The sequence below is a fragment of the Adiantum capillus-veneris genome, chromosome 23, assembly GCF_014529385.1.
Source record: "Adiantum capillus-veneris isolate H3 chromosome 23, ASM1452938v2, whole genome shotgun sequence".
In the NCBI taxonomy this organism is placed as follows: Eukaryota; Viridiplantae; Streptophyta; class Polypodiopsida; order Polypodiales; family Pteridaceae; genus Adiantum; species Adiantum capillus-veneris.
Genome location: NC_140953.1, coordinates 94,554,261 through 94,565,132, shown reverse-complemented (window position 1 = coordinate 94,565,132; position 10,872 = coordinate 94,554,261). Strand labels below are relative to the sequence as shown.

At 50.3% G+C, this 10,872-nt stretch overlaps 1 protein-coding gene across 2 annotated transcripts in view; it reads right to left on the bottom strand.

Annotated features, from left to right (window-relative positions):
- Positions 1 to 686: 686 nt before the first annotated feature.
- LOC147428195 (ribulose-phosphate 3-epimerase, cytoplasmic isoform-like) overlaps positions 687 to 10,872 on the bottom strand; it is a 68,071-nt gene continuing 57,885 nt past the window's right edge. For both annotated transcript variants that reach the window (XM_086496534.1, XM_086496533.1), the window contains 6 exons: positions 2,215 to 2,277; positions 2,035 to 2,141; positions 1,831 to 1,928; positions 1,427 to 1,519; positions 1,204 to 1,245; positions 687 to 1,115 (listed from right to left, as the gene is read on the bottom strand). In XM_086496534.1, coding sequence (XP_086352660.1) covers positions 957 to 1,115; positions 1,204 to 1,245; positions 1,427 to 1,519; positions 1,831 to 1,928; positions 2,035 to 2,141; positions 2,215 to 2,277 — 562 coding nt within the window. In that variant the 3' untranslated portion in view covers positions 687 to 956. The remainder of the gene's footprint in view (positions 1,116 to 1,203; positions 1,246 to 1,426; positions 1,520 to 1,830; positions 1,929 to 2,034; positions 2,142 to 2,214; positions 2,278 to 10,872) is intronic.

Below are 10,872 nucleotides of genomic sequence, written 5' to 3'. Positions count from 1 at the left end.
AGCCTGTTAGCAATACCTCTGTGTGTGTGTGTGTGTGTGTGTGTGTGTGTGTGTGTGTGAGTGTGTGTGTGAGAGAGAGAGAGAGAGAGAGAGAGAGAGAATCAATGTACAATTATGGTATCTCATATGTCATCCCAAACAAAAAAAAGGGAACAAACATATTGTATCAACAAAGGATGAAACTCGAAGTAAAGATAAGGGCTAGGGCACACACACACACACACACACACATATTTGACTGATAAATTGTTTTATTTTGCTATGAAACAATATTTTATTATTTTGATGAAAGCTTTTAAACACCTTTAGAAATGCACAGAAGCATTCACACTTGTCTCCCTTACAGTACAAGTATGTATTCCACATCCATTTTGAGCTGTGCACCCACAAGGGGGTCTCTCATATAATAGTCCCCTTCCCCCCCCAACAACCACTCAAGCTACACTCATAATACTCATCCTACAAGCATATGGTACTCAAGTCTCACATGGTATGGTGTTGTGCAGCATACCATGTGGTTAAGGTGAGGTTTGAGCTCGACACCTCCTGCTTCAAATCCCAACAACCCCCGCCCCCCCTCCCCTCCCCAGCACCCATGTTCCCTACACTCACAAGACAACTACAAAAGACGTGTGTGCATGCAAGGTACAATAGGGGATTTGTGGGTGTGTGCAAGCTCAGTCCTACCCACATTGGCCGAGTCATGAGTCGGCCCATAAGCACCTTAGTGATGAAATCATGATCCTCTCACTAAATGCACAAGCACAAGAATCAACAAAGCTTTTTGGAGCATGCATCACCCATTTGAGTGATAATTTATTACCTGTTTGGTCTCATCTTAAGGCCAATAATCACTAGAGGTTTCTCTAAAAGTTATATAGAAATATGTAAACGTATCAACGATACAAAAATCTGAAACTGCCTCTATATCCACTGGTCTAAATGAGCATCTGCAACTAAAACCCTCTCATGGCAGCGTCTTGTACTTTACTCCGTAAAATGCTAATGACACCAGCAGGGTCCTGAGATCCAAAAACTGAGCTTCCAGCAACTATGCAATTTGCACCGGCCTGAGCAGCTTCTTTGATGGTCGAGGGGCCTAGCCCTCCATCTACCTATTTGCCATTAAAAAAAGAGCCTCAACTAAAGGAATGCTCATCAAATGGTTTTTATCTCTGCATGTCGGAACAAAAATTGGCTTACCTCAATATGTAGCCAAGGAAATTTCTTCCGAAGGATATTAACCTGTTGCCAAAAGTATATGTCACTAAAAACCATCCTCAAAAAACCCATATAATCAACCATTCACAATTCATTCAACACAGGATAATTGTCAGGGAGTTCATACAACCCCTACTGGTACCTGTGGCCACATGATTGATGTACCAAACAGATTTCTTACAGAAACAAAGCAAGAAGCACTAACTTTGGCCATCATTTCTGGCATAAACTTCTGCCCACCAAACCCAGGTTCCACAGTCATCACCAATACCATGTCAACGTGCTCTTCACCTTCAACCTAGACATTCAATCAGCCACAAAGAAACAAACAATGTTATTTACAAAACTCATTGAGAATCAACATCAAAGCCTGCATTACATGGCCAACATTTAAAGGGCTGACAATTCTTCACTCATTGATAATCAACATCAAAGCCTGCATTACACAGCCAACATTTATAGAGCTCACAAATCTTGCTAAACAGCCACTCTCTACCCCAAAAGCAGCATTTCATGCCACCACTATTTGATATCATAGCCTCATATATTATAATGCACTTGAATTCCTGTTAATCCAAGCTGATTCGCAGTTGGGGAAGGAGGCCTTACTAAAGGAAATATCTGTTCAACAGATGTCCCAGGCCTCAACGCAACCCCAGCTTGCATTCCAGCAGATTTAATGCTCTTTAAGAGATCCTTCCATTCATCTGTATAAAAGGAAGACATTCGATTGCAACATTGGACTGCAAAAACCTCAAATTTGACAAAAGCTTATAAATGTGGCCAGCTGTGTTCTGGATCAGTCAGCACTACCTTTTACCACTTCAATATGAAAAGTAAATCCAGAAGCTCCAGCCTGTGCAAATGGAGCAACATAATCTGAGGGATTGGTAACCATAAGGTGGCAGTCCAGGAAAGCACTGCAACAAAAGTCAATTCTTCATAACCAAATTAGAATACATAGAACAAGAAGAAAAAGGTAAGAAACCTTACTCTGTGTGCTTTCTTAAGCTCTGAATTACAGGGGCTCCGATCGTTAAGTTTGGCACAAAATGGCTGCAAACAGAACAATTTAAATTGGCACATGTTCGATTCAAAACAAAAAAATCTGCCAGACACAATGGTATACATAGTTTCAGAGAAAAACAAGGTTAGCTTTCTAGCAGCAAAACAAACCCCCCCCCCTCCCCCCCCCCCCCCCCCCCCGCCCGGTTTCTTTTTCCACAAAATAATCTTCTACTGAAATAAGCATCTCAAGGGCACAGCCTCGAGATAAATTGTACAAAAGCCAATCACCACATAGGTGGGATGCCCCAAATATCCATAAATATACAATGAATGACCAAGACTCTCTCAGAGCTCCAAACATACATTCTTTTGTGATCCAAGAGGGGGATTTTTACTTTTTTTTTGCAAGAAAAAGATCCTTCTGTTAGTTAAGAAAAAATGGGCTACAAACTGCCCCTACTAGAGAGGGCTATATCAAAATGTGGGGAGACTCTCCCAATGAAAAGGTAAGATATGTATAATGACCACTAAATCAAGAGATGGGTGGAGGAAATAGCTACGCAGGTGGGTGGTACTGCCATCCAGGCATCCCATCAACCATGGTGAAGAAGGGCCCTCGTCTCCAAAGTCGCAAGAAAGCCTTGTGGTGCTCCTGCATGCGGTCAGAGCTACCCTGAAGTCTCTCAAACTGTCCCCTGAGTGTATGGATCAACTCCAGCCAGATGTCACGTATAGTCTCTGCCGGTGGGACGGGTCGAGCCTCAAAGATGCAGAAACACACGGCTCTCCAAATGAACCAAAGTGTTAGGCCGCAGATAAGCTCCCAACAGCACACTCTATCTCTACTCTGATTTTGAGGTACAAGCTTTGTGGCGGGCTGAAGAGTAGGCCGGCCTCCCTGTACCACAATCATCCAGCTCGACTGAAGCAATCTCAAAACGAAGTGTTGGGCCCGTGAGGGTGGACCAGGCGGCAACACCCAAGGTGTGCTGGCTAGCTGCCGAAAGTGTGGGCATCAGGCGAAAAATCCGAAGCTAAACCTACTATGCCATGGGGCAGTCCCACAGGCAGTGATGCTGTGTCTCAAGGGGATGGTCACTAGCAGTACGCACCACGAAGTGGCCTGTGCACCAACCAACTCCCAAGTGCAGTAGCTCGATGGGCAACTAGCCACTGGTACATGGTGGCTCTCCTTGGCTGTCTGTTGTCCCACAGGCACCCCAAAAATCTGCCAAGGACTCGCACATGAGACCCTCCTCCTGCCAATGATCCGTTGCAGCAAAGCAAGCCTCTCCTCGCTATAAGTATGTGACGTCCCAGTCGTGCTGTGTACTGAAAGAAGGGGGTCCTCGGGTGATCGGCTAAAGCAAAAGGATCTCGCCGAAACCGGTTCCCTTGGTCCTTGTTGGGTCTAAAGGCCCACTGGCCACCCTTGTACATATTTTATTCCTTGGGTGTGAACCACCCCTAGGGTCGCTTAAAGTGACCCTCATACAGGCATCCAAATATCAATAAAACATAATATTGAAAGGTGTGTCGAATAGCACACGCCCAACTCTGCGTACATTTTCTCTCTCTCTCTCTCTCTCTCTCTCTCTGTGTGTGTGTGTGTGTGTGTGTGTGTGTGTGTGTGTGTGTGTGTGTAAGGCTACCCAAGATTCACAAGATTCACCATTGTAAGGCTACCCAAGATTCACATAACTGTCATTTGCAGCAACCTCACTAGTAATTCTAGGTAAGAGGAAGAAACTCTCTCTCTCTCCCTCCCTCCCTCTCTCTCTCTCTCTCTCTCTCTCTCTCTCTCTCTCTCTCTCTCTCTCTCTCTAAGGCTACCCAAGATTCACAAGATTCACCATTGTAAGGCTACCCAAGATTCACATAACTGTCATTTGCAGCAACCTCACTAGTAATTCTAGGTATGAGGAAGAAACTCTTTGTATACTTTCCTCGATAAATGTACGTCATTTTCAGGTCAGCTTTGCCCTGTTTGTACATCACATCTCTCTCTCTCTCTCTCTCTCTCTCTCTCTCTCTCTCTCTCTTTGTGGATAGTTTCCTACGATATTAAAATTCTCTTCTTCTTTTCTCTCTCTCTCTCTCTCTCTCTCTCTCTCTCTCTCTCTCTCTCTGGGGCACGGCAGACGAAGCTGCAGTAGGACAGCATTGTAGGGTTGAGAAGGGAATCGAAGACTAGCACAAGGACACCTTTGCACACAGAGGTGGGTCGCTCTGAATTCTGCTCGCCAAACAACCATTGAGCTGAGCCGAAACTGCTGAGAACAGGATCGCAGCAGGCCTAGGGGATTCACGCGAGTGAGGTGGAGCAAGCAGGAGCTCGCGCGAAGGGCAGGCAGGGGATTCTCACGATAAGGCAGGAGAAGTTCTACGCGTAGCATGTCCCAGCAACACTACGCGTAGCAAGTCCCAGCATACGCGCCGCATCACCCCCGCCCTTCACCTACGCATAGGAAGTCCAAGCCTTGTGTTCAAATTTAGAGAAATTTTTAAGCCTTAAGGTAAAAAGCCTTAAGATAAAATCTTTTAAGTTTGCCCTATTCTCCCTAGTACCCTACCCCACATTTGGGGCTCGGGTTCGATGGATCCGCCTACCGAAGGGGAAGGGCCGGGTGTAGATAGCTACACCACCCCAAAAAAAACAACAGCTACATTTAAGCGGAGAAACAGAGATATTGTACTATCACCAAGATCATTACGAGTGGGGAAAACGTCCAAGATACATGATGAACTAATGATGGAGAAGGTCCAGATGATGCTCAAATCAGAGCTAAACTACATGAGAGATGACATCAGGAAGGAAATGCACGCGAGCGTTGAGAGCTACAGGAACTCCATGTATGGAGACATGATGAGAAAACTAAGGCGAGAGATCCGGGGGATACAGAATGAGGAGATTCAGATCTTGAAAACGGAATTACGAAACCTAATCAAGGCCGAAGTAAATGTAACAGAATGCGTTATACAAAAGAAACTCGATGAGGCAGTAGCAAGTTTTGAAGCATGGAGAACAAATATGGAAAAACACATGGGGGAAAAGGATGCAATAATCGGGGAGCTAAAAGGAGAACTTGCGGCTTGCAAATCTGCAACCAAGGAGAAGGGAGACGACCAACCTTCGGTGCTAAAGGAGTTGGAGGACATGAAGGATCGGATGAAAGCTCTACGGGAAGGAGATGAACAAAAATCGAAAACGGCATCTTCATGGGCGGAACGTCTTGTGAAGACACAAGAAAAGGTTGATGAAGCAGAGAAATGGATTGAAGATGCGAAGAAAGGGAAGGCCCATATGCTCGAGACCACACCTACTTCTACCATTATTAATATGACCATTGAGGAAGAGCAAAAAAGGAAGACTCGGGCTGTGCATGTGCGGGTCACAGGAGTCAAAGACAAAGAGAATGTAGATGAAGAAGTGAAGGAACTGCTACAACGCATGGGCATCACAGAGCCTACTCACACAAGTGCATGGAGAGTGGGCAAGAAAGGAATCGATGAGAAGGGAAATGTAAAGGATAGGGCACTTATTCTCCGATTCCCGAATATAGAAATAAGGAAAGAATTTCTAAAAAAGAGGCCAACTCTTAAGAAAACCGGTATTTTCTTGGGAGATGACCTTACATTGGCACAAGTGGCACACATGCAAGAGTTGATGCCAGAGATCAGGGCAGCAAGAGAAAAGGGGAAAATCGCCTTTTATAGAGGAGGGAAAGTAGTGGTTCTGGAAAAGCGCTCAGCATGACAGTGCGAGACCTATGGGGCGACGCTTCGGATAGCGGCGTGGAATTGTAATGGATCATATAGGCTAGATGTAGGTGCCTTTGAAGACAGCTTTAGGGACAGAGACATAGTTTTCTACTCAGAGACACACCAGATACCGGGACAGCGTATGCCACATGTGAAGGGTTATTTATGGGAAACAGCTGGTCGACCAGACAAGAGATCTCTACAGGGTAGCCGGGGTTCAGGAGGAGTAGCAATCTTATTTAAAGAGGAGCTGAAACCACTACTACATATTATCACGAAAGATGAGCAAGCAAGGTATATGTGGGTGAGAATGAGAGCCGAGACATGTAGATTTCTATATGTCGCTATATGCTACTTCCCTCCAAGTACCTCAGTCTACTCCTCACCTAAAGGACAATCCCCTTTCTCCATATTGAATAATGATATATGGGAGTTTTCTAGAGATGGAGACATCGTTCTCTTAGGAGACTTTAATGCCAGAACGGCCAACTCTCAAGCAGTATTCTATGATACTTCTGAGGAAATGCTCAGAGAAGTGGATTTATCACAGAGGGGGCTTACTAGAAACTCACAGGATAAAGAACACACTGAATATGGGAGACATCTCATGGAGATGGCAACTTTACATGGTTTGGCCATACTTAATGGTCTAGAGAATTTCCCGTTATCTGGGGGATCCACATGCTTCCCGCACAGGCATGGGGCCAGTACAGTGGATTATGTCATGACTTCACCAAGCTTTATTTCTAGTATCGAGGACTTTAAGGTGGGACCCAAACCGGTTGGGATTGCAGTGGATCATGCTCTCTTGACCTTATCAATCTCCTTCCAATACAATGCCTCTCAAGTACAAAGAAAGAAGACACACACAAGAGATACTTTCACGCCAGAAACTGATTCAGTCTATGTGGAAAAGATCTATAATAGGATGTGGGCAGCCGAGCCAGTATATACTGTAGAGGAGATTACTTCTCAGTTAACAGAGATACTACATGGAGCAGCACAAGAGGCATACCCACATACTCAACCTGATCAGAAGAGAGGAGCTAGGAACATGCCTCAAAACAATTGGTATGACGAGGAATGCAGAGAGACGCAGGTCCAGAAAGAGCTTACACTTGGGATCATCACATATAAGCAGTCTCGGATTGCTCTTCGGCGTATAGTATGTCGCAAGAAAAGGGCATTTTTAGCCAAACTGGAGAAGGATTTATATCAGCTCTTCTTGAGTCACGACTCACATGAGGCATGGCACTTATTTCAAGAGCACTCACCGCCTCCGACGATTACTTCTCCTGAGATCTGGGGTCAATATGTAACATCATTGAGAGCACTCGCTACTGCTGCTCGCCCCCCCCCCCCCCCCCCCTGCTGCGCCATCGCTGCCCCCCCCGCCTGCCCTTGCGCGCAACAGCCCGCTGCTCTCACCTCGCGCTGCCCCCCAACCCGTCCGCTGCCCCCTTCTCGCGCCGCCATCCCCCCCCCCCTCTTCGTCATTCCCGAAGGTTCCTGCACTTGGCTTTGCAACACTGCTTCTTCAGACAGTGCTCGGCGTGCTCGGTTGCAGAGTCTCTTCACCGTCCGCTTCTTCGCCACAGCAGTAGACACAGATGGAGGCTCCAGCTCCGCCACAGAGGGACTCATCCGAAGCCCCCTCGCCCGACCCCGCTGAGCCCACCATTCGACTTGCTCTATCGCCGACAGAGCAAGCGAGCCTAGCTGCTGAGGTTGAGCGTTTGCAGGCGACTTCGGTCATCTGTAAAATTCTCGGCACCCGTCCTAGTGGAGGAGAGCTACGAGACCTTCTCCAGGCCCGCCTTCTCGCAGAGGTGGGCAAGATCTTGGATGTCCAGATTCTCGAACGAGGGTACTACCAGATCGAGTTCGAGACCTCGGAGATGGCTTCCAAGGTCATAGCTATGAGTCCACTGGCCATCTGAGCATCACGCGCCGACTTTCGACAGTGACGACATGGGTTTGACCCGACTTCGGATGTGCTAGTAGAGGAGGCAAACATCCCCATCTCAGTCTGCTTTCCGGGTTTACGGAGGGAGTACCTACCACTTCTCTCTAGGATTGGCTCCGCCATCGGGACTGTCCTCGAGTCACCTCGTACGGCAACATCAGTAGCTGCCAAGGCGGCTGGCATCCCCTCAGTTCGAGTTTTGGTCAGAGATACCCACACGCTCCCGAAGGTCATGCTTCTGCCTCGGGTGAGTGGGGGTTGGTTTAGACAGAGTGTGGAGTACTCGGGTCTCCCGAACCAGTGCTTCATTTGCAGACAGATGCGCCACCTAGCGAAGGCCTGTCCACGGAGGAGGCCACGACCTGCACCTCAGCCTCAACCCCAGCCTGCCAAGGCTGGGCCGCAGCCACAGCCAGCGGCACAGAGCACAGATTCAGAGCCACCCTCCGAGCCTGGGGCTCCAACGGAGGAGGGGTGGCAACAGGCCCGTGGCCGTCGACGCCAGGGGCCACAGTGACAGCCTGGCACTCAGAGTGGCCCTCAGGTGCCTACTCAGCAGCAGTGGGTTCCCACGAGGAACCGCTTTGGTCCTCTTGAGCAGGAGGAGCCCCCTACACCAGCCTCCACCTCCGCTTCACCCTCACCATCCACCCCCCCTTAAGAGTTCCCCTCCTCCTCGTCATCCTCCCCCACGCCCTCTGCTCCCGTCCACTCCTCACCTCGCCCCTCTTCCTCTGTCGCCCCACCCCGCTTTTCCTCCCCTCCGCCCCCCCCCCCCCCCCCCTTCGTCATTCCCGAAGGTTCCTGCACTTGGCTCTGCAACACTGCTTCTTCAGACAGTGCTCGGCGTGCTCGGTTGCAGAGTCTCTTCACCGTCCGCTTCTTCGCCACAGCAGTAGACACAGATGGAGGCTCCAGCTCCGCCACAGAGGGACTCATCCGAAGCCCCCTCGCCCGACCCCGCTGAGCCCACCATTCGACTTGCTCTATCGCCGACAGAGCAAGCGAGCCTAGCTGCTGAGGTTGAGCGTTTGCAGGCGACTTCGGTCATCTGTAAAATTCTCGGCACCCGTCCTAGTGGAGGAGAGCTACGAGACCTTCTCCAGGCCCGCCTTCTCGCAGAGGTGGGCAAGATCTTGGATGTCCAGATTCTCGAACGAGGGTACTACCAGATCGAGTTCGAGACCTCGGAGATGGCTTCCAAGGTCATAGCTATGAGTCCACTGGCCATCTGAGCATCACGCGCCGACTTTCGACAGTGACGACATGGGTTTGACCCGACTTCGGATGTGCTAGTAGAGGAGGCAAACATCCCCATCTCAGTCTGCTTTCCGGGTTTACGGAGGGAGTACCTACCACTTCTCTCTAGGATTGGCTCCGCCATCGGGACTGTCCTCGAGTCACCTCGTACGGCAACATCAGTAGCTGCCAAGGCGGCTGGCATCCCCTCAGTTCGAGTTTTGGTCAGAGATACCCACACGCTCCCGAAGGTCATGCTTCTGCCTCGGGTGAGTGGGGGTTGGTTTAGACAGAGTGTGGAGTACTCGGGTCTCCCGAACCAGTGCTTCATTTGCAGACAGATGCGCCACCTAGCGAAGGCCTGTCCACGGAGGAGGCCACGACCTGCACCTCAGCCTCAGCCCCAGCCTGCCAAGGCTGGGCCGCAGCCACAGCCAGCGGCACAGAGCACAGATTCAGAGCCACCCTCCGAGCCTGGGGCTCCAACGGAGGAGGGGTGGCAACAGGCCCGTGGCCGTCGACGCCAGGGGCCACAGTGACAGCCTGGCACTCAGAGTGGCCCTCAGGTGCCTACTCAGCAGCAGTGGGTTCCCACGAGGAACCGCTTTGGTCCTCTTGAGCAGGAGGAGCCCCCTACACCAGCCTCCACCTCCGCTTCACCCTCACCATCCACCCCCCCTTAAGAGTTCCCCTCCTCCTCGTCATCCTCCCCCACGCCCTCTGCTCCCGTCCACTCCCCACCTCGCCCCTCTTCCTCTGTCGCCCCACCCCGCTTTTCCTCCCCTCCGCCCCCCCCCCCCCCCCCCCAGCTCCTTCTCCCCCCCCTCCTGCTCCAGTTCCACAGTCGACTCAGGAGACTGGTCCCTCGCCGGCGGCTAGGAGATCTCTTGGCAGCGCCTTTGCCACGAGTTGCCTAGCGAGAGAGGGTCAGCCCTTCTTGCGGCCCCCTCTGCAAATTCAGACATCTTCCCTTGCAGATATCCCTCGTGGTCTGACGAGCATTGACCTCCAACGCCGCTGGTATTTCTTCGACTACGGGTTCACTTGCTTTCTCGGCGATTCCGCAGCAGACAACGAGGCAGCCTGCTTCAGGGTCCATGCTTTGTTCCTCGCCGCTAGGGGGACAGAGGCCTTGGACTCAGCAGTTGGTTTCTCCTTCCCCCTCTGTGGTAGGACCGAGACAGAGTGGTCCCTCGACTCAGTGGTGGGATGGTTGCATACACAGGTTCTCGAGTTCTCTCACCACATGGGAGAACTTGGAGTTACAGATTTGCTGCAGACTTTGTGGCCACTGGCCAAGTTTGCGGTGACACCCCCAGACTCAGCAGGATGTAGGCACATTGTGGTGTACTTTTTTGCTGATACGCAGTGTTTGCCTTGCTATGTATACATTCATGAGGACTCCTGGACAGAGGAGGTTGCCTTACGCACAGCTCGCTCTGCTTGGGCTTGGGCTAGGCACTCACTGCAGTCTCGCCTATCTAGAGGACGCTCGGATGCGGATTACTCCCCATCCAAGCCAGCCTCGAAGATAGCCCGTCTTGCTGCTGCGGTAACATCTGTTCTCTCTCGCTCCCCATGAGGATCGTCTCGTGGAACGTGCAGGGACTAGGTGGGCCCCAGTTTCAGCGACAGCGGGGCCGATTGCGTCAGGAGCTTCAGCGTTGCCTTGTGGG